Below are 21,861 nucleotides of genomic sequence, written 5' to 3' on the forward strand. Positions count from 1 at the left end.
GGAACACATATAAATGGGCATGTCATTTGGGAATAGTGAATCCTGGGGTCCGATGGTCCACAAGGGTAGGTGGCTGGGTGAAAAAACCAGAGAGGGCCAGGCGGAACTGCAGCAGACAGAAACAGCATCTTCAGGGACAGGTGTGGGAGGAGGCATCTGTGGGGGCCCTGAAATGCTTCCTGCTCCATGCTGAGCAGCCATTCCTCTGCCCTCTACACCAAACCTGTCAGTCTGCTCTGTTCAGCAGTGGCGCTGGGTGGTATTCAGCAAGAAGAAGGACAGAGCTGGGCCCAGTGAGGGTTGGAGCAGGATGAGAGAATGGGAGAAGAGAAGCAGAAAAGAGTGAGAACAAAGAGCAGAGAATCAGAGCAAGAGGCACCCAGGGGCAATGAAAACAGTTAGAGAGTCCTTCTAGATATCTAGCAGGGGTAGTGAGGTGGTGCTGGTGGTTTTCTTCCATACTGAAGGTGGGTCTGAGCCTCTCCTTTTGCACAGAAGAGAATGAGCTGGGGGCCTTGAGGACACCAGGTAGTAGCTCCTGGGCTTGTGGAGGGAGAAATGGCCTGTGTCTTTCTCCTGTTCCTGCCTCTGCCTCCAGACAGCCTCATCACGGGCCCTGAGAAACACCGTTGCTGTTGCGAAAGCAGGCCTACTAGGGACAGAGCCCATGCAGTGACCTCATAGCATCTGCTAGGTCCTCCCATCCAAGATCTGGATGAACTCCAAGTACTTAAATTAACTGGGTTTCTTGAGAGTTTATTTCAATTCACAAAGTGAAAACATTCCCCATTACTGCCCAAGGGCCCATTCTGCCTGGGTGACCATGGAGCAGTCAGTTCTGTACCCCTCCAACTCCAAGCACAGAGACTTCAAGAATAGCAGTGGATGAACATGTGTAGTTCTTTATGCTCAGCTTGATTTTGTTTTTGAAGACCCAAAATGTTCTGACCCAACTACCACTGGCTCATTCCTCTCTTCCCCAAACCACTCAACATTAGATCTTACCAATGGACCTGGGTGTGATGTTAAGTTAGCACTGAATGATGTTACCACATACCTTTCAGAGAATGCTCCAGGCATGTGAGGTGATGGGAGGGTGTGCTTGGGTGATGGCTTGGTGGATCTGGAAGGGAAAGTGTTGGAGCTCATGGAGGGCATTGTGGGCTGAGGCAATGGTCTTTGATGCACTGTGGGCAAAAAGGAAAAATAAAACAGATTGTTAGGATCCAAGTGTCACAGGAACCTTCCAGAACTGTTTCCCAGTAAGTTAGAAGCAGCTAGTCAAAAGATCAAATGTAATTACAAAGTGGTAGGATAGAACTCCACCCCAAAGGTATTTCTAGATGCTTTGCCACCTTAGAATGCATTAGAATGCTGCCATTCTGTATCATTCTCTATGATATATATTCATTTTATTTTTTCATTTTCGAAATGCTATCTTGGCAGAAAATTATCAGTTGGAAACCATATGAATTTCAGAAATGATTCACAAGTTTTGTTTTATGTGAGCCAAATTTTATGCTGCCTCATTTATCTACAGTTAGTGATCCTTTCCTGTATTAGAAGGCATAAATATCACATTTTTTCTATCAAACCACATATGCAATTTTTAATTTGTTGTACTATTAAGTTACTTGCACTATTATTTATGAACATAACAGTTCCCTTTGGTAACCCAGATAACTAATGCAATATACCAACTGATATATGTCTACTTAATACTAATTTAACAATTATAGTTGATTCTATAGAGCTTCTGTACTAAATAATTCCATGTGATGTCTGAGCAGAAAAATGAAGGAATGGGTTATAAGTTGTAAGAAAGCTTTTCCAAACATACCATCATCTTCATCCTGGTAAGGGTAAGAAAAAAAAAAAAAGCTATTAGCCTATCATCAAAACACAATTCCTAAAAGAAGAACTGCATTTCTCAATCATATAAATGTCTGTTTCTTTCTTTAGCAGTTGTGTGTCTCCATTATAAATATATTGTGGAGAACAGTAGAGCTTGCTAAGTAGTTCATCATTTCTTAATACAAACAATCATCTAAGGACACTCCAATCTGAGACTTTCCTTGTATACATTACATAAAATAGGTTCTGAGGTGCCCAAAAGGGCCTAAAGACACAATAATAATGGCAGTATCTACTATGTGCCCTAAAGATTTATACACAATGTCTCATCCAATTCTCCTAACAACCCTTTAAAAATTTAACATCCTCATTTTACAAATGGAAACGTGGTGCTCAGGAAGGAGTCCTAACTTGCCAAGGGTTACAGAAATGGATTCGATCCCTAATTTGTCTCAGCCTTCTTTTGGCCACGCCCCGTAAAAGCAACTCCATCTTACTTATGTATAACATGGTTTACAAGGTGTCTACATTGCTCAGCATTTATCTTCAGGCAATCCATGAAACAGGCAAAGGAGGAGCTAGCTATTTGCTGTACTCCTCAGATGAGAAATGACATTTCAAGAGGCGAAACAATTTTGCCATTGACAAGCAGGCAAAATAGACCACTTGGACTTGTTTTGTTAGGCCAGCACACTGGTGAAGAAAGACCTCCTTATTCAAAGTGTTGCTGCAAGGATTAAGTTGGTTATCACATGTGTCTGCTGTATGTGGAGTGCTCAGGAAAAGTTAGCTGTCATTAGTCCTACCATTGAGATAAGATAAGATAAGATAAGATAAGAAGAATCATAGCCAGAATCATTCATCCCAGTTGGCCAACTGGGAGTCCCAGCAGAGGGCTGCATGAATAAGTACACATGGGCTCAGTAAATGGACACAATGAAATACCTCTTCAGCACCATTACAACCATGTCATGTTTCTTTCTACAACTCTCAGATTCTCACGATATGACTGTCAACCCTTCCAGAGACTGAGAACCTCAAGAATATAATGTTACCCTCACTTTCAACCTTGTCTCCTCTTTGTCCCTATGGCTTTACAGCCAAGCTGCTGTCCTTGCTATATCCTTAGGGTCAAGGGGCAATGTCACCCACGTGCCTTTGCTCGGGATATTCCTGAGCCTGGAATACATCTGGGCTTTTCCTACGAAGACTCTATTCTGTGCCCTCCCCATCATTCAATGATATCATAAATCTCAAGTCTAAGAAATCACCCCTGGCTCCTCAAGCCCCATCAATTACTTTCTTCCCTCCATCGCTAGAGCTTGTTTCATGATCACATGCTGTTGAGCATGTCGGATGTGGGTCTGCTCATCTTTCATATCTTAGCACTTTATCTGAACCATCACAGCATCTAGCACAGAGCTACAAGATAGCAGGCACTTGTGGGCTGAGCCTTTGAATAGTGATAGGGGTGTGATCACCTCCAGAGGGCTTAGAGTCTCCAAGAAATCAGATAGACCTGGATTCCAATCCTGGCTAATTACTAGCTGAGCAACTTGTGATAAGTATCTTACCCCTCTGACTTTTGAATTCCTCTTAGTAAAACAAACAATGATTTTTCATAGGGTCATTAAATGCAAAACATGTGTAAAGTTGGGGTGACCAACTATCTCAGTCCAGTTTGCCTGCACCTGATGGGGTTTCTGGAACTTTAAGATTTTCATTGCTAAAATTGGACATAAAACTTCCATTGCTGTTTCCCAGGTAAACAGCTTATCTTATCATCCAAACATTCCCTAGCTTGCCAACATGCACATAGCAGGCATCCAGTAATTGCTATTCCCTCTCTTATTCAGGTTGTGGACTTATTAAAAGGGAAAACAAAGGCCTCGTAAACTTAGCTGTGAGACCCAGACTCTTGGGTAACCCTCCTTTTATCCTTCCCTCCAACCATGGTTACTTTACATTGTGAATTAGCACCTGGTACATGGGGCTGTGATTAACCCCACCACCCCGGGACTTCTCAGAGGGACCAGAGCTAAGCAATGCAACACCGGGGGCAGGAGAAAATAATAGAGGCCCCAAGAGACACCAGCTTAAGAGCCTACTGTGTGCAGGCTTTGCTCCCTGTGCCAGGTCTTAGTGAAGTCTGAGAAAGGAGCGACCCCAAGCTCCACAGAGCTTGCGCTGATTTGCCCTGTGCCGGGCATTTACCAAAAGGGTTTTTGTACTTACATTCTCTCTTCTATCTGGTCCCCATCCATGCCTGAAACGAATTAGGGCAGAGAAAAAGAACTGAGCATGAGGAGTTCCAGCAAGCCAGCCTCAGTGTTCGACTTAATGAGAAATCAAACCCACTGAGCCGTGATAAAATGGGAAGAAACTCCCGCCCCCAGCAGAAAAGCAGGGGAGCAGGAGCAGAGGGAAAGTTTGGGGATTCAAAGTTCTGTCACCACTGTGAGCTGAGCTAGGCAAACCTTTATTCTTTTAGCTACCACAGCAAATAATCACATATATTTAAAAAAAGGTTTAGTCAGCAAACTAACTCTTTAGTAGCTATTAAATTTCACCGAGTAGATGTTTCTCCAAGCAAATGAAAACATGTTAGGTAATATTCTCCTTTGCTGATGTCTTAAAACAGCCATCTCAGGGCTCACCCTCCGGGTGAAAAGAAGACAGAAAATGCTACTGCTCTGGGACTCTTCCCAGATGCGTGAGCTTGTCACACAGATTTGGTGACAGCTGCCTTTGAGCTGGGGCAGGCAGCCGTGTGTCTGGGCTGACGTCACGCTCTCCCGGGTGGGGGTGGGGGGGATGAGAGAAGGAATATACTGAGCACCGCCTCCTCTGTCAGATGCTTCACGTGTCAGCCTCCCATCAGGTGTTCACTTACACTTTTGGTATTTTGTTCATTATATATTTTTTACATTCATTTTGGTTTTTTAAAAGATTCAAACATCCATTAAAACATCCATTAAAATATTAACTTGATTCCTGAGGTCTTCTCAGTGCCCTCTAGCCATGGCCCTGTTTTAATCCTCACTCCAGCCACACGACAGCCAGAGCTAGGAGGCCCGATTGCACGGACGAGGAAAACAGAAGCCTTGGCTGTGTCCTTAGCATGCAGTAGGGTGGAAACGGACCTCAGATACATTTATGCCATTTGGTACAATAGGCCCCAAAAGACCTTACAGTAACTTTAGAAATATTGGACTTCAGAACTCTGCATTATAAAATGTGGCTGGACAGTGAGGAAGACACTTACACTGCCCTAAATACCTCCCCCAATTATTTCCTCTCTGTTACCTGACTTGAAAAATGATGCGGCAGGTACCGTTCCCACGTACTGAGATGAAAGGAAAACACTGGTTGAGGATGCCTTCTCCACAGACGGCAGCCATTCCCATCCTCCCAATGAAGCATCTCCCCACTCCTTTCTTTTTTTTTTTTTTAAAGATTTTTAAAATTTATTTATTCATGAGCGACACAGGGAGTAAAGAGAGAGAGAGACAGGCTCCACGCAGGGAGCCCAACGTGGGACTCTGGGACTCGATCCCTGGCCTCCAGAATCATGCCCTGGGCCGAAGGTGTGCTAAACCGCTGAGCATTACCACCACCACCACCACCACCACCACCACCACCACCCCTGGGCTGCCCTCTCCACTCCTTTCTTTGCTACATCACTATCATCTTCAAAAGGACCCAGGATTTGGCATCCAACTTGAGAAGCCAGAATTCCTCCAGCCACAGCCGCAACACCAACGGCTGCTCCCCAGGAGCAGCCGGGATTTGTAGTTCCTTGTGGGCTACTGCTGGGCAGGTTGTTGCCATCACTGCTCTGAATGACAAACCCACACAACAGAAGCCAGTTACCTGGGCACAGGTGGCTTCTTCCCTGGCAGGGGGCTACCCCGGTCATGCCTTTCTGTGGCTGGTGGTAAAGGAGGCTTTTGCATCTTGGGTAAATGCTCCCCGAGAGGCCTGCAGGGTTGAGAGAAAGGAGGAGTGAGATACAGCATATACCCTGCACCCTCACACCGATGCAACAGGGCACCTTACCTTCCCGCTGGGGCTGAGGGCTGTAAGACAGGGGAGAAGAGATGTGAGTGTCCTCAGCACTTTTCAAAGAACAAAGAAAAGACACAAAATAAAACAAAAATAACAGACATAACAAACCAGGGAAACAGCTTACCTTGTCAGGAAACGGAGGCTTCTTTCCTGTAAACGACAAACAGCAAGCAGGCCGTGAATACTTGATCAGCTAAGCAGGAGGTATTCAAAGATCCCTTAATGAAACCTTGAGCCCGAGCCCTGTGAGGGGGCTGATCGGTGTAAGCCGTGGAGAATCACAGACTGCGGATGTGGAAGATGCCCATCTAGAGCACCTAATTTTACAGGCTCTGAGAAATTATGTGACTTGCCCGAGGCCACACAGAGTTGTGTACATACAAACAGTATTCCAGAGTCTATGCTTCTTTTCCACGTTTGATTTTATGTAACTGATGATAAGAAGGATTAATGTCTACTTGGGATTTCATGCGTCTTTCACGGACTAAGAAGTTCTGTGGATAGCCTAAGTTTATTCCTGTATCTGAAATAAACCCATTTGCCCCGGAGGGGTTAATTTTCCTTCAGACTCGTGGTACATTGGACATTACATAAAGTATTACACTTCCTCTCCGGAAAAATGTTCGATGTGGGGGGAGAGCATTTCAGGAGATACTCCTGATGGGGTGCCAGTCATACCGCCTTAACTTTTGTTGGGTTTTATTTCTTTCTTCCTTTTACTTTTTTCTTAGAACAGATGACATGAAGGCTCCCTAAAGAAATGCGAGGTGTACCTGAGAACTCTGCACTGCAAAGTCATTCAAAGCAACTTATTTTTCACTCTGTCTGGAGTCCCTTTGAGTAGATATGCCCTTTGGTTTCAGTGCAGGAAGAAGTACCACTTAACTGTATTCAACTAGGTCTATAAGCAAATCCTGTATGCCTTGAGCAAATTATCTAAGGTCTTTGAGTCTCAATTTCCTCCCCTGTAAAGTGAAGTTTATAGGTTAAAAGTGCATAGGTTTGTTGTAAGGATCAGGTAACAATTTATATGCAGGGTCAAGTACATGATCCATGGGGGCCAGATGTTTCCTCTTCCTTTTCTTCCTTCTCATACCTCTGTGCAGTTAACACCCCAAGGTGAATGATGATATGATTTTCACAGCATGATATACACCCAGGCCTGTGACAGGTCCTAAGAATCTTATCCTACCGTGAAAAGCTCACTGCCCAGTGGGAGACATGGTATAAGAAAAGTTTATTACTCATAAAACTTCAGCTTAAGATGGAACCCTACCTTACAGGGTTACTAAGAAAACTTAGATTTATATTCTTAGGCTTATGTAGATTTTCTTTTTAAAGAAATTTTCTGATTTGTGCATATTCTCTGGGCATGGTCTCTGTTAAGAGTCCGAGCATCATAAGAGGCTAGTCCTCTCAAAACATCATGAACAAAGAAGTAATCAAGAGTACATATTGTCAAGAAAGGCTTTAAAAAGTTTTCTTATAAAAGAATCTATCAAAAAGAAACTTTCGTGCAGGAGGTGACTCTCAAGGATTTGATACCAGTATTCCACTTTCCTGGATGCTTTGACTTCCGGTAGGAAGCAGGCCTGGGGTCTGAACTTAATCTCTCTGGCTTCATTTTGACATAATTTGAACAGCCCTCTGCAGCAGACCAGTCTGAGCTCAAACAGCCAGCTGACAGACCTTTGCATGAGTCATCGGAGCTGTGGTACAGTAGAAAACAGCCCCAAGCAGGAGCCTTAAGAACTGAAATTCATTGCACACAGAGAGGAATCCGAGGCCACAAAAGCCTAACTGCCTTGCTCCAAGTGCAGGTCAGGAAGGTTGGGTGTGGCCAGGATTTGAGGCTCCTTAACCTTCAAGGTTCACAGCTCCTTTTCCCAAACTCCCTACCCCATAGCAAGGAAAATCCAAGGTCTCTGATTGTCCCATGATGTAGTCGTGGAAAAGAGCACTGGCTGTGAAGTCAGTCATGGATTCAAATCCTACACCGAGTTATGCAAATTTGAGAAAGTTAGCCAACCTCTCTGTACCTCAGTGTCATTATCTGCAAAATGGGGGTAACAATACACCCCCTTTCATTGGGTTGGTGTGAGGATAATATAAGTAAATTGTTTTTGGTAGATAAAATATTTATTTGCCGCATAGTGGGTGCTCAGAAAATTTTAGAATTGAATCAAAAGTAGCTTTACATAGAGGTAGCCATACTCCAACAACACTCTGGGCCAATTTTGGAGGAAAAGGACTGTAGGATACAAACAGTTTGGTCAATAGCACATGTGCAACAATAAACAACCCTGACATTTTAATAGCAAAACTTGGAGCTTTATCAAGCATTTTCTTCTTCTAGTCACCTTACAAGTAAGGAGACATCTCTGAACACATATGGTCCCTGTGGTCAGTAAGCTGCTAAGTAGCAGCCAAGGTAGCTGACAACACTCTCCCATGTGGGGGGAGACTTAACAGAGACCATGCCCAGAGAATATGCACATCAGAAAATTTCTTTAACACTCTCCCATGCCTCTGTCTCTGCCTGTGCGACGCCGCCCCCTCCCCCCCGCCCCGCTGCACTGTGATGCCTACTGCACCATCCTTCAGGAGGACAATGAGATACGTGTGCACGTGGAACCCGTGAAGAAGCAGGCCCAGCACAGGGCTAACAGCAGGAGCTCTACCCCCATCACTGGGTTGCTGAGTGATCTGAGAAAGTTATCTCTTTGTGCCTTGGTTGCCTCATCTGTGAAATGAGGGTGATTCTAATAGTCCCACATCACAGTACCATTATGATCGGGGTGGTGCACGTGAAAACCATGCTGTGAGCACCCCATACATATTGGCCATGATTACTTGGCATCAAATAGAGTAATACCAACCTAGTGTGAAGGGCTCTCTGTCAAATGGGGCCAAGGAACGATCGAGGGGAGGTTTCGTGCTTCTGTCTATGGAAGGAGCAGGGACTGGAAGGGGAAAAGACGGAAGTCAATTTTAAGAAGAGAGCAGTTGGCTGGCGCCAAAGGAACAGGTACGCTGGTGGGCAATGGAGGCAGCCCCTGTACTTACGCTTTGCTGTTTTATGGTTTCTACTTCTGCTAGGCTCTTCGTGGTTTGGCTGGGGCGGGGGGACTGGCTGTTTAAAAAAGATCCATAGTTAAGTAGCATCTCATTGGAATATAGCCACAAGTCCTAGTGGCCTTATTGCCGCTAATAGCCTGACTGTTCACTTTCCTCATCATTTCTCTCTTGGACAGTAACCTCTTACCTGAGCTCCCCATCCCACACTCTTTCATCCAAGGTATTATCTGCATGGCAGTGGAGTGAGCATGTCACTCCCTTGCCAAGCCCTTGAATGGCCCCTCTCATAGGGAATACAATAAGAACTCGCTGTGTATCCATCTTTCCAAGTCCTTCTTAGACTCCTCTCTCCAGGGTCCACTGGGTGCCCACTCTAAATGTCATCTTACAGTTCCTGCAAAATCTCAAGCTCATGCCATGGCCTCTTTCTCATCTCTGTATTTGTGTTTCTCTCTGCCTACAATGTCCTTTCCCCACCTCCTGCCACAACTGGCCCATTCTGTCCAGCTCAATGTTGCCTTCCCACCCATCATCAAGTTACTGGGTTTTCTGTCTCCCTGATCACACATTACTATTCAAATTGTCTTGTGTATATATTTGTTTATTTGTTCAGTATCTGCCTCTCCCTAACCAAAATTGAAACTTCGTAAAAGCAAGGACCTTATTTGTCTTGTTCGTGCTCTATTCCCAGCAGCTAGAACACTGCTTAGCACACAGTAGCAGCTAATAACTGTCTGTTGACTGAATGAGTGAATTCTGCATCCCAGTAGTGGCGGTGGAAGCCTTCAGATTTCAAAGCAGAATGTTTTTGTACATCAATTCATCTCCATGAGTCTCCCCCCTCTTTGCAAGAAAACTGCACAAGCAGGAGGAAGCCACGTATGCTTAGATGAAAGGTCCCAACTGTGGGGTGGTCTTCATTTTGAGATTTGGGGAAAACACATTCTCTCTCTCCCTCTAGGCCTGGACACTGGCATTTGCCTACCACCGTTAAAGCTCTCAGACCCCTCATGAAAAGAACACGTTTCCAGCCAATGGCACATTAGCCTGAACTTCTGGGGGTCTCTCTGAGTACTTAATTGGACCCACAGGGCCTGAGACTGTAAGCTTGAAGAAAGAGAAAAGGGGGTTCGCCGCCTCTCTCTCTCCTCTAGGTTCACTGCATTGTGAGCCTTGGGGGCTCAAGCCACCTGCCCGCGGCATTTCCGCCTCTGGCCGGCAGGTGGCACACGTCTTGCAGGTGAGAGAAAGTGCTCCCGCGACCCACGCCATGGCCATAGGGACCCTTTACTTACCTTTAGCTTACCACTTACTTACCCGTTTATTTCAAAGCTTTGATTAATTTCAAAGGGGAGGGAGATAATAGCACAACCTCATTATTGAAGTGGCTTAAATTGTTTTGGGTAAGGGATGCCTGCGTGGCTCAGCGGTTTAGCACCTGCTTTTGGCTCAGGGCGTGATCCTGGGGTCCCGGCATCAAGTGCCACAGGGGGCTCCTCCCTGCCTCTGTCTCTCTCTTTCTCGTGATTAAATAAATAAACTCTTTAAAAAGTTTTGTTTTGGGTAAAAAGAAAATGCCGATGATGACATGCACTACGATATGGACAAGAGCCACTAGGGTCTCACCCCCCAGGCCCCACTGCCGGTGCCGGGCTGCATGTTCGCAGCCTGTCTGTGATCGCTCGCTAGTCGGCACCGGGTGAGCTCCCTACAGTCTTGTCTCTGGCAGAGGAGGGACCCGAGCGCACCTAGCCCCGGGGAGGAAGGCGAGGGGGCCTACCGCGTGACTCCGGGCGGCGGGCGGAGGAGGGAGCCCCGGCATCGGCCTCTGCGGGGGCACGGGCGGCTGCTGCGGGACTTTGCTGGACGGGGGCCGGTCTGCGGAAGGGCAAGGGCAGGAGGGCAGTGAAATGAAAGCAGACATGCCCCACCACGGCCGGGGGCTCCGAGCACCTCTGCGCTGCGGGGAGGCGGGGGCGCCCCATCCCGCAGCCCCCCGCCAGCCCCCATCAGCCCCCCGCCAGCCCCCCCACCAGCCCCCCATCAGCCCCCCCGCCAGCCCCCCTGCCAGCCCCCCACCAGCCCCCCATCAGCCCCCCCGCCAGCCCCCTACAAGCCCCCACCAGCCCCCCCGCCAGCCCCCCCGCCAGCCCCCCCGCCAGCCCCCCACCAGCCCCCCATCAGCCCCCCATCAGCCCCCCACCAGCCCCCCCGCCAGCCCCCCCCCCGCCAGCCCCCCACCAGCCCCCCATCAGCCCCCCACCAGCCCCCCGCCAGCCCCCATCAGCCCCCCCGCCAGCCCCCTACAAGCCCCCCCACCAGCCCCCCATCAGCCCCCCCGCCAGCCCCCCCGCCAGCCCCCCCACCAGCCCCCCATCAGCCCCCCACCAGCCCCCCGCCAGCCCCCATCAGCCCCCCCGCCAGCCCCCTACAAGCCCCCCCACCAGCCCCCCATCAGCCCCCCCGCCAGCCCCCCCGCCAGCCCCCCACCAGCCCCCCATCAGCACCCCCGCCAGCCCCCCCGCCAGCCCCCCACCAGCCCATCAGCCCCCCACCAGCCCCCTGTCAGCACCCCTGCCAGCCCCCCGCCAGTCCCCCTGCCAGCCCCCCACCAGCCCAAGGCCCACCCAGGTCTCAGACACTCTCACAGGCACACCCAGGTGCCCCCACAGGGTTAGGTCTGCTCTCCTGGCTTCTGTACTGGGTCCCCTTCCTTCCCCTCACAAATGCTCTGGGGCTGACCTCCCCTTCCCACTTCCTCCTTTTGCTCCTCTCTTCCCTTAAAGGGAAGGGCTGGTCACCAACTCCCCTTAGGGAATCCCGGATTTTTTTTTTTTTTGTAAGATTTTATTTTTAATCTCTATTCCCAACATGGGGCTCAAATTGACAACCCTGAGATCAGAAGTCGCAGTCTCCATGACACAGCCAGCCCGGGGCCCTGGAATCACACATTCTTAGCTGGTTACTTGGACTTGCTTTGAAAGAAACTCAGTATTCTGAACCACTGAAGTATCCCAAGGCCAGGTGGATAGGCTAGCGATGTCCCTTCTCTTTGATGGGGTAGAGACCAGGCCAGGATAGTGACTGAGAGCCTCTCACATTCTGTGCCCAGCATGCCTCTGTTGCCTGACCCAATCCCAGCTTTGGAGAGGTACTGCTCTTCCACAGGGAGTGGGGCTCAGAACTTGGGCAAGCCTGGTCTAATCTGATGCCACTCTACCCACACTGGCCAGCTCTCAGCTCTTCTGACATGCTGTCCTCCTGAGAGCCAGAGCCTTTGCACAACTGTTCCTACCGTTGAAAATACCCACCCTCACTTTCCATATCTACCCCAATTCCACAGCCAACTCCCACTCATCTGTGAAATTGCAACTTAAAGCTCATATCTTAAGTGAAGCAGCCTGGACTAGGCATATGTCCCAGCCTTCTCACCCGCATTTGTCTTCCTAAGTACGCATCATGGTTTAATTAAGGCATTTGTGCTGTGTGCATTTGATGTTACCTCACCCACTAGACTATGAAGTCTTGGGGTGAGGACTGTCTTCACTCTGTGTCTCCATAACTGGCACATACAAGGCACTTGATTTAATCATCGATTTCTTCTCTGGACCTCCATTTCCCTGTATATGAAACCGGCATCATCCTTGCTCCCCATATCATAGACTGTGCTTAAAAACACAAAACAAAATGTTGACAAAGTGTGAAAGGGCTTTAACATGGCAAAAGTGTTCTACAGCATAAAGGATGGATAGTATCCATTTGTTTATGGTATAGATTGTCAACTTTCCAGCTGACTCTCTTATACTCTGCTGTGCAAGTGTGCATGAGCCTGTTTTCTTTCACCACCACTCCTACAGTGTGACCCATGAGGCAGGGGCTACATCTTCTTTCCTGAAATTCTTTCAAATTCTTTGAAATTCTTTCAAATTTCAAATTTTGGCATTTAGAATGATGCCTGGCTCACAATAGAAGACCAGTCATTTTTGTTGAATGGATAAATGAATGAATGAAGGAGACACAGGCTGATAGGAACAGATTGACAGTAAAAATCTTAAATAAAGTATAAAAAATTATTTTGAAGTTACGGTCACACCCCCTCAGTATTGTTATGTTGATTGTGGCCGTTTGTGGGTAGAAGTCCCACATAACTATGAGTTGGTGGAAAGATGGGGAGAAATGGGAAGGTACTCTTGAGTACCTAAGTAATACATGAAATGAGTTATTATTATTGCCGAATACCCTTACGTGGTAGTTCAGTGTCGGTGTCAGCCATCACAGGCAATGATTTGTCTGCAATATTTATCATCCTCCCAGAAAACGTCTGTGGTCTATATTTTTATTATCCTATTTCGTAGATGAGGAAACTGAGACCCAGAGAGAGGGAGCACCTGTCCAAAGCCGCATGGCCGCAAGGAAGCTCTGCGCTGCGTGGGCACAGGCCCATGAGGGGCAGTGGGGCAGCAGTGCTGGTGTGTGGGCTGCAGGGCCTTACCGATGTAGGTGGAGTTGGAGTTGGGGAAGGGCTTGGCAGGCAGGATGGAGCTCTGTAGGGCCTCCTCATCGTTGGAGGGTGGCGGCTCGTAATCTGCATCGTCTTCCACTGGTGCCTCTTCCTCCTCGTTGGGGGACTCGTAGTCATCATTGTCCTCCCCGTCCTGATCGTCAGTGGGGCTCTCGTAGTCATCCTCCTGCCAACACAGTGATGGAGACAGACCGGTTTGTAGAGCCTTCTGTGGTACCCTTGTGCCTGCATCGATTTTCTCTCTGCCAAACCTCCCAACAGTGCTGGTGTGGGGGGCAGCAGCACCGGGATCATCACTCCCATTTTATTTATGAGGACACTGAGGTTGGGGAATGCATTATCACAAGGCCAGCGAGTTGTGGACGTGGGCCCTCCATCCAGTCCTTTAGAACACAAGGCATTTTCCTCCACCCCTTTTTGCACAAGAGAGAAAAGCACACGAAATGAGGAGGACACTGGAATAGAGGGGTGAGGAGAACCAGCGCTGTTGTGAGTAAATGTGTTTTTTTTATTCCAGGAATCACGAAGAGAGAAACTAAGTGCCTGGAGCATCTGGGATGCCACTAGTTCATTGTCAGTTCTGTTCTTAGTATGCCTGAGCTCAAAACATTCTTCTCATCATAACCTCATGCAGTGTTGAAGGCCATGCTAATGGGGAAACCAGATAACCAAAGCCTATTAATTAGAAGGCAGATGAAATTGTCTGAGAGGGGAGAGTCAGGGCTGTGCGATTCTGTGGGCTGAGGGCTGAGTGTATAGAAACAACAGCTTATTATTCGTCACATCTGACACTGAGTTTAAAGCTGCTTTCTTTTTTTTTTTTCTAAAGATTTTATTTATTTATTCATAAGAGACAGAGAGAGAGAGAGAGAGAGAGAGAGAGAGAGAGAGAGGCAGAGACACCGGCAGAAGGAGAAGCAGGCTCCATGCAAGGAGCCCAGTGTGGACTTGATCCCCGGCCTCAGGGGGGTCCCCAGGACCACGCCCTGGGCTGAAGGCAGGCGCTAAACCCCAGAGCCACCCAGGGATCTCCCTAAAGCTGCTTTCTTTTGGAAGGGACTCTCTTTCTAAATTTTAAATTTTGTGTTGTATTTTACGTGTGCTTCTCTGTGGGCCTCAGGGAAAGCGCACCCTGGGGATTGAGTGATTGCCTTTGAGGCAACTTATGAAAGGGGTCAGTCATAATAATGATTTCCCAAGGAGGGGTGGCACCATCGGCCACTGTGTGGCAAGTGCCTTATCCTTCTGATGACAAAGTTGGGTGGGTAATAAATGGGCCCGGGGCAGTTCTCTACAGTCAACAGCAGTATGAAAAGAAGCAATGGGAGTTGCATCTTGATGAGGAAAGGTGTGTACCAATAGCCTAGAAACCCTCATAGCTTTGCTAGGTGACTTAAGAAAGACTAAGTTGTTCAATTGAAACATTCCTGTGTTCATGTTGGATTTGAGGAATATATATATTTTTAATATTGGAAGGCAAAGGGAGGTTGAATGTCTTCCTAAACTCTGAGAAAGACTTCATCGTGTCTTCTGTGTTCCTATAACTTGAGAGCAGGGGAGGGAACCCCTGAGTCAGGGGTCTTGAGAACAGTGGCCTCCACCCCTCTCCAGGGAGGGGGCTGCCACTGACAAGAGAGAGGAATCCCTAGATGGTCTCAGCCTACACACCCCAGCCCTGTTGCTCCCACTTTCTACCAGCCTTTACCCTGAACACTTTCCTCAACAGCAGACCTTTCCTCTCCACTTCTAGAACAGTGGGTTTCCCCAATGATTTGGCTCCTAAATTTGCATGCATCTATTTGTTTCAAATCACATTCTGCTGTGTGGATGTGATATCTATGCTATAAAATGCTCACAGGGTTGGATTCCTTATCTCCACCCCAGCCCATCTAGCGCCCTGTGCAGGGCTGGACATGCAGTGAAATCCATGAGCGTTTGAGGCAGTGGCTAATGGGTAGCCTGTGTTCAGTTTGTTCATCGAGAGAGGGAAGGACACCAGCCTCAGGCTGGGCTCCCACACAGAAGAAGCCACGTGGCCAGCAGTGGCAAAGATGCAGCTTCTGGGCAAAACTGTACACAGTGTGGGGGAACCTCTGGTCTATTTTCCCTTTTGCACAAAACAAATCTGTCCAATTCCTTTGTCTTTTTATAGAAAGCACAGACATAACTAGCATTTTTCAAATGCATTGCTTCCTTTTGCCAGAATCCCAATAGGACAAGGGATGTTCTCCCTGTTTCCTAAAGGCACTGAGGCAGCTGCTCACCAGAAGGACCACTAGACTGAGGATCAGGCCACCTGGGTCCCAGGCTTGCCCCTAACTAGCTGTGTGGCTCTTTGAAGGTCCCATTCTCCCCAGGGCTCAGCTGCTTCATCTGTAAAATGAACACACTGGGCTGTGAGCCATAATTGAGCACCTAGCCAGAGTCCAGCTTCATGCACAGTAACCCTGAACACAGTCTTCTGGGGAGAGGACATCCAGAGTCCATCAGACTCTCAAAGGGCTCACTATGAACCCCTCAAACATAAAACCCAATTGGACTAGACCGTCCCTGAGGTCTTTTTAGGGTGAATAGTTGATTCTGAAATCTCTCTCCCTCTGTGTCAGCAGTGGGAACTTAGATCTATAAGACAAGCTCTTTTGGGGATCTCTGGGTGGCTCAGCGGTTTAGCGCCACTTTTGGTCCAGGGGGTGATCCTGGAGACGCGGGATCGAATCCCACATAGGACTTCCTGTATGGAGCCTGCTTCTCCCTCTGCCTGTGTCTCTGCCTCTGTCTCTCTCTGTGTGTCTCTCATGAATAAATAAATAAAATCTTAAAAAAAAAAAAAGACAAGCTCTTTTAAGCTACTTTCCTGTGTACCATCTAGGGAGGGAGTTTGGGAAGGCCCTGCTGTGGGGGTGATAATAGTGAATAATGGTGTGATCTGCAAACTACAGCCCATGGGCCAAGTCCAGCCCACCAGCTGTTTTTGTAAACAAAGGTTTATTGGCATACAGCCAAGCGCAATTGTTCAGCTATCATCTATGGTTGCTTTTGTGCTATAAAAGCAGAGGTGAGTAGAAGAGCTGGAGGCTGGAATGGATGGCAAAACTGGAAATATTTACTATCTGACATTTAGAGAACCTATTTCATGGCACCCTGAGGGGGTATACTGGCATCTTGTTAGAGGCCTTGCTCCTTTTGGCATCATGCTAGTTCCTCATTACAAAGGTGCTCTGCAAACTGCTGTAAGGGTAGAAGAAGAGCCCACACCATACTCACAAAGGATGACCAGCCCCCATTGTCTTCTTCATGGCTTTCTGTGGAAGAAGATAACACCATTATCAGTACCAAAAGAAGCCTCTAGAGGGAAAGTCAAAGCAGCATCCCATCTGATGTGCTCTCACGCCACTGCCCATCCTAGGCCCTCATCCTACCTTCCTCATATCTGGGGGCTGCTTTAGTATCAGCTCTAGAATTTCCACCTGAGCAGCTCATTCTACCAGGAGGCAGGAGTGGATCTCAACCTTTCCCCACAGAACAGTCACCCAAGAGGGCTTTAAAATACACAGACACTGGGGACCTACCCCTAAAGCTTCTTTAAAGCTTTAAAGATCCAGATGGAGGGACACTGGCTTGACTCAGCTGCTCAGTCAAAGCCTGGATCCTCCCAGGATTCCCCACAGAGTTCGTCATTTCAGATCTATAGAGGCTCCCAGCTGAGCAGGGGGCATAAATCAGGTGCCCGGCATGGTACCATTTCTCCTGCTCTCACCTTGGACCCGAACCTCTTTCTGGGAGAGAACTATCTGACAGGCAAATGAATAAGGTCACCTGCACAATACCTCAGGAGGCCCAGGAATCGGCAGACAGAAGAACCGAATTGCCTGTCACCTCCTAAAGCAATCACTCTCACCCCTGACACCTTTACCTGTCTCTTCAGGAAACCGTGGGACTTGGGGTCTGCAAAGGCAAACAGCATTGCATTAGTGGTATACTGGCTTAGGAGTACCTCCCTCTTTCCTCAATGCCATCCTGAGGGAGGAGCCCCCCAGAGGGGGTTGTCTCACGTCCCAGGACTGCTCAGCAACCTGAGCCAGGCTGCCCCCAAATTCTAGAACCTATCAGAGTCACATTGGTTGTGTAACTGGGAGCTCATGACTGCCTGAATCTTTGGGGGAAGTTCCCCTGAAGTCATAGGCCAACAAGCAGGATGAAGGGCAAAGAAAAGGAGCTCCCAATTCCCTCCTTGGCACCAGCTTCAGGACCCTGGGCCTGAAGGAGTGCTGTAGGTCGAAAATGGAGGCAAAAGCAGTCCTGCGCCTCTCGCTTGGATTTGAAAATTCTCTGGGTCTTATTACAGTGTCACTGGGCTCTTGGATTCCCTACTCACTTGCGTGTGAAAATGCTCCTTCTCTCTTCATTCTTGTTGATTTCTTGACTTAACTTACTGAGAATCCTACAAGATAAAGGACAGGTAAGGTGACAAAACCATCATCTCTCTCCCAGTCCAACTCTCCCATTAGTCCTGGAATTCCCTGATCTGCGTAACATCGGACATCCAGGCCAACCTTGGCCAGCCTCCTTGTCTGGCCTCCAGCCAGTCCTCTCCACTGGGCGTCTGCTCCTCACTTCCCCCGAGCAGTTGCTGCCTTCATCCCCTCTCCGGTCCCCTGCTCCTGCCCAGCAGGCCCTCTGTGCTGGCTCAGCCTCCTCAGTGAAGCTCATAGACCCTCTGTGAAGACCTGCCAGCTCTCACCTGGCTCCCCTTCTCAGAAATTCTGTAGCCTTACAACCTTGATACAGCCACTGTGTATTTTATTGTCTTACTGCTCTTGGGGCTTAGGTCCCCTGACTCTTGCTTTAACATTCCTGTGGTGATGTCAGGCTTCCAGGAACCCTCGGACCACCTCTGAAACCTGGAGGAATCAGCTGCTCATTGCAGAGCTTGACGGGATCTCTGGTGAGCTGTTCTTTGGCCTGTATCTCCTTTCATCTCCCTCCTGTTCCGCCCCCACTTCCCCCGTGCCTCCTCCTCGGTGACATGGATTTTTTATAAACTCTGGAGAAGCATTCCCAATCAGGGCACACCCGGCAGAGTGGGAGACTCCCCGGTTCACCCGTGTCCTGAGGCCAACCTTGGCCAGGACCCTTGGAGATGCTCTTAGTCCTCGAGTGCTGTGAGCTAGCAAATCCTCAAACCCCACAACAGGGAGGGCCTTCACAAACAGGACTGCAGCTCAGGCACATCCAGCAGTAAGAGTCCAATCCACGGGGTCTCTCAAGTCTCCGGGACAGGAGATTCCAGCCTCCCTTAGCACCCGCTGCTGAAACCAAGGAAACCCTCGTTAGTAAACAGGCTCAGTATTCCCTAGAGATTTGGAGGCAGCTAGGAGGAGCCTCAAAGATGATCTAACCCAAGGTCAGTTTATAGGTGAGGCCACAGAGGTTCACAGAGCAGTTTAGTGATGAAGCCCTCCCTCCCCACAAAACACACCCGCCCCTGAAGCCAGGCTCCCCGATTTCCAGGGCAGCATCTTTTCAACCTACCATAGCCTCGTGTTAATTTCCTCTATGCCTCAAGCTCCCCAGGAGCCGATGCAATTGAGCCTGTGGCGCATCTGAGAATGAGCCACGATCAACATTCCTGCAGCTGAGTGACCATCTCAAGGTGGCAAGTCTGGCCTCAAACAGAATTGCTAAGTTAGCAAAGGTGCCCCTTTGCATCCACTACCTCCTGCTTCCCTCATCACTCCCCCAGGCTCCCACCCCCCGGCCCCCACTTTGCCATGGTCTCAGGGAACTGATGCTCTGAGCCCTTCTCCGTCAATCAAATGACAGGATACATTTTATAAACACCCTGGGGACTTCAGGGGACCGAGCAGGAAAGAGGGCAAGTCTTCGTCCTCCATTGTAATGTCGCTGCTAGGATTTCACACCGCCCAGACCTGGGGAGGAGATGCTTTAAAGAGGGAGTGGGGACTTTGCGGTGACCTCTTGAGCACACCGCCACTGGAGCGCTTGTGACACACATCTTTTGTTTCCTTTAAGCAATCATTTTGAGAAGCTGTTGGGAGTCCCTCTCCTCCCTGCCCCTGACATCCTCCAGAGGCACCAAAGGAACCCTGCTGGCGTGGGCATCCCGGCCACATCTGGCAGCAGTGGTGGCCGAAGCAGGCATGCTTCACCTAACAGTATGCGGGAAGGGCCCTCAAAGCGCCAGGAACTCTGCTGAGAGCTCAGGACGCCTCGAGGAACAAAGCAAAGGTCCCGGATCTCAAGGAGCTTAACATGCCCGTGGAAAGACAGACAAACGCTGAACATTTAGGGAAGTGAAATTCTAGGTAAGTGTTGTGTATATATACAGGCAATGGGGGTGGGGCTGGGTGCAGGACAGGGACGCCGGGTAGGGCAGGGCGCAGTTGCAATTGAAAACCAGCAGGCATCGGCACCCAGATGACCGGGCAGCAAGGAGCTGAGGAAGGTGGGGCCGGGCGCCCCTCAAGGTGCCCCTCCCAAAGAGCGTGGCTGCTCTGCCCGGCTCACGCCGCTTTGATCCCGAAAGACCTCCGGCTCTCTGCGGTGTCTCTTCTCACCAGTATCTTTAGCAGCCAGGCTGGAGGCCTTCGGGGCTCTAACTGGCGAAGGAAGGAAATGTCAAACCGCAGGCCCTGACAGAAGAGCAGCAACGAGGCAACAGAATGCAGAGCGGGCCCACCAGGCCAGCAAAACAGGGGCTCCCGGGGCCCTCCTGTCTGGGCAGCCCTCTGAGAACACCTTCTGAGCCAGCTGTGACCACTGCTGAGGGGGAGTGGGCCGGTGGCAGGTGGCAGGGCCCGTGGGCCAGGCAAAGAGCTGGTTGCTGCCTCTGTGTGCGAACCTTCAAAGTCCCCCACTCTCACACCCGCAGGGAACCAAGTGACGGTGAGCGGCCGGAGGTGACTCATTCCTCCTCCTCCCCGCAAACCCCAGGCCTCACTCAGCACCGGGACTGGGCAGCATGTAGACATAATCCTCTCTGCGTCGTCTTGTTTTAGGGATAAGCTGGCCTCCAAATTGGGGCTGAACCTCTGACAGGAAGTCAGGCCATTGCAGCAAGATGGTTCCAAGGGCGGTTGCATCCCTTGCCTGCTACGTGACGGCAGCCAGGCTTTGATTTCTCAGCCACAGGACTTTCCTGGTGATGTTAGGAGGCACAGACTATGGGTCCTTGTCCTGAGTCTGACTGCAGCATCCTGCCCCATAAGCCTTGCCTGCTGCATGACCTCCAGCAAGGCACTTGTCCTCCCGAGGCTCAAATTCTTCACCAGCAAATTAAGAGAGTTAGCCCTGGTGAGGGAATCCCTGACCAGCCTGACTTTGGAATTACACTGGGTACACCTGTTACAAACAGATTACCAGGCTCACTGTAGACTTCACCCGTCAGAACCTACAGGGCTGAGTGAGGCCCGGGAGCAGTGACACCAACCAATTTCCTGGTGATTCCTATAGTCTGTAAATTTTATGAAATCAATCTTTTTTTTCTTGCTATTCTTGGAATTTTTTTTTTTTTTAATTTGAAGGAGGAAGGAGGATAAGGAGAGGAGGAGGGGGAAGAGAGTGAGGAGATGGGGGAGGAGGAAAAGATGGAGGGGGAGGAGAGGGGGAGGTGGGGGAATAGTTGGGGGAGGAGGAGGGGGGAGGAAGGGATGTCTAGATGGGGAAGAGGAGGGAGAGGAGATGGGGGAGGAGGAGGAGAAGATGAAAGAGGAGATGATGGGGGAGGAGGAGATGGGGGAGAAGGAGGGGGAGGAGATGGGGGAGGAGGACACGGCCTCCTTTTCGTCGGTCTCTTGTGCTTTACCAAGAGCAAGTGGAGGTCCACTCTGGGTTTTGAAATCAACTTTGCTGGTCACAGAGAAGTAAGAAAGAAAGCATACAAAGAAAGGCCAGCAGAAAGGAGGGAAGGGAGAGAGAAGGGACGGCCAGGGCAGAAGGAAGTGGGAGAGGACGTACCAGAGCCCTTAGCACACCGAAAGAGTAGGTCACTCAGGAGGCATCTCTCTGGTGCCCACATTGTCGCACGTGTTCGTGTTACAGTGTGCACAGATTTCTCACCAGAGCTCTCAGTAAGAGCCTTAGACAGCTTTCCCTCTCTCCCTCTCCCAGCATCCCTCGGTGGGAGCCTTATTCCCTGGACTTGGATTTCAGAGGGCACGCTGCTCCCTCCCAGGACACCACCTTCCCAGACCCAGAAGGTTCAGGTGAAGTCGGCCCTGTGCTCTCCTGCAGCACACCCCTCCAGCTCTCAGTCTGCCTCACTGCCCGCCAGTCCTCTGTCCCCATCTCAGTCCTTCCACCCGCACCCAGCACACATT

At 49.4% G+C, this 21,861-nt stretch overlaps 1 protein-coding gene across 1 annotated transcript in view; it reads right to left on the reverse strand.

The window, feature by feature from the left end:
* LCP2 (lymphocyte cytosolic protein 2) overlaps positions 1-21,861 on the reverse strand; it is a 45,200-nt gene that overhangs the window by 8,786 nt on the left and 14,553 nt on the right. Inside the window, exons 4-16 of the mRNA XM_041750393.1 lie at positions 17,898-17,963; positions 17,436-17,467; positions 16,787-16,824; positions 13,493-13,688; positions 10,781-10,878; positions 8,989-9,055; positions 8,802-8,885; positions 6,047-6,072; positions 5,914-5,933; positions 5,728-5,835; positions 4,090-4,120; positions 1,841-1,853; positions 1,058-1,187 (exon numbers count right to left, since the gene is read on the reverse strand). Coding sequence (XP_041606327.1) covers positions 1,058-1,187; positions 1,841-1,853; positions 4,090-4,120; positions 5,728-5,835; positions 5,914-5,933; positions 6,047-6,072; positions 8,802-8,885; positions 8,989-9,055; positions 10,781-10,878; positions 13,493-13,688; positions 16,787-16,824; positions 17,436-17,467; positions 17,898-17,963 — 909 coding nt within the window. The remainder of the gene's footprint in view (positions 1-1,057; positions 1,188-1,840; positions 1,854-4,089; positions 4,121-5,727; positions 5,836-5,913; positions 5,934-6,046; positions 6,073-8,801; positions 8,886-8,988; positions 9,056-10,780; positions 10,879-13,492; positions 13,689-16,786; positions 16,825-17,435; positions 17,468-17,897; positions 17,964-21,861) is intronic.

This window comes from Vulpes lagopus, chromosome 3, assembly GCF_018345385.1.
Source record: "Vulpes lagopus strain Blue_001 chromosome 3, ASM1834538v1, whole genome shotgun sequence".
Taxonomy (NCBI): domain Eukaryota; kingdom Metazoa; phylum Chordata; class Mammalia; order Carnivora; family Canidae; genus Vulpes; species Vulpes lagopus.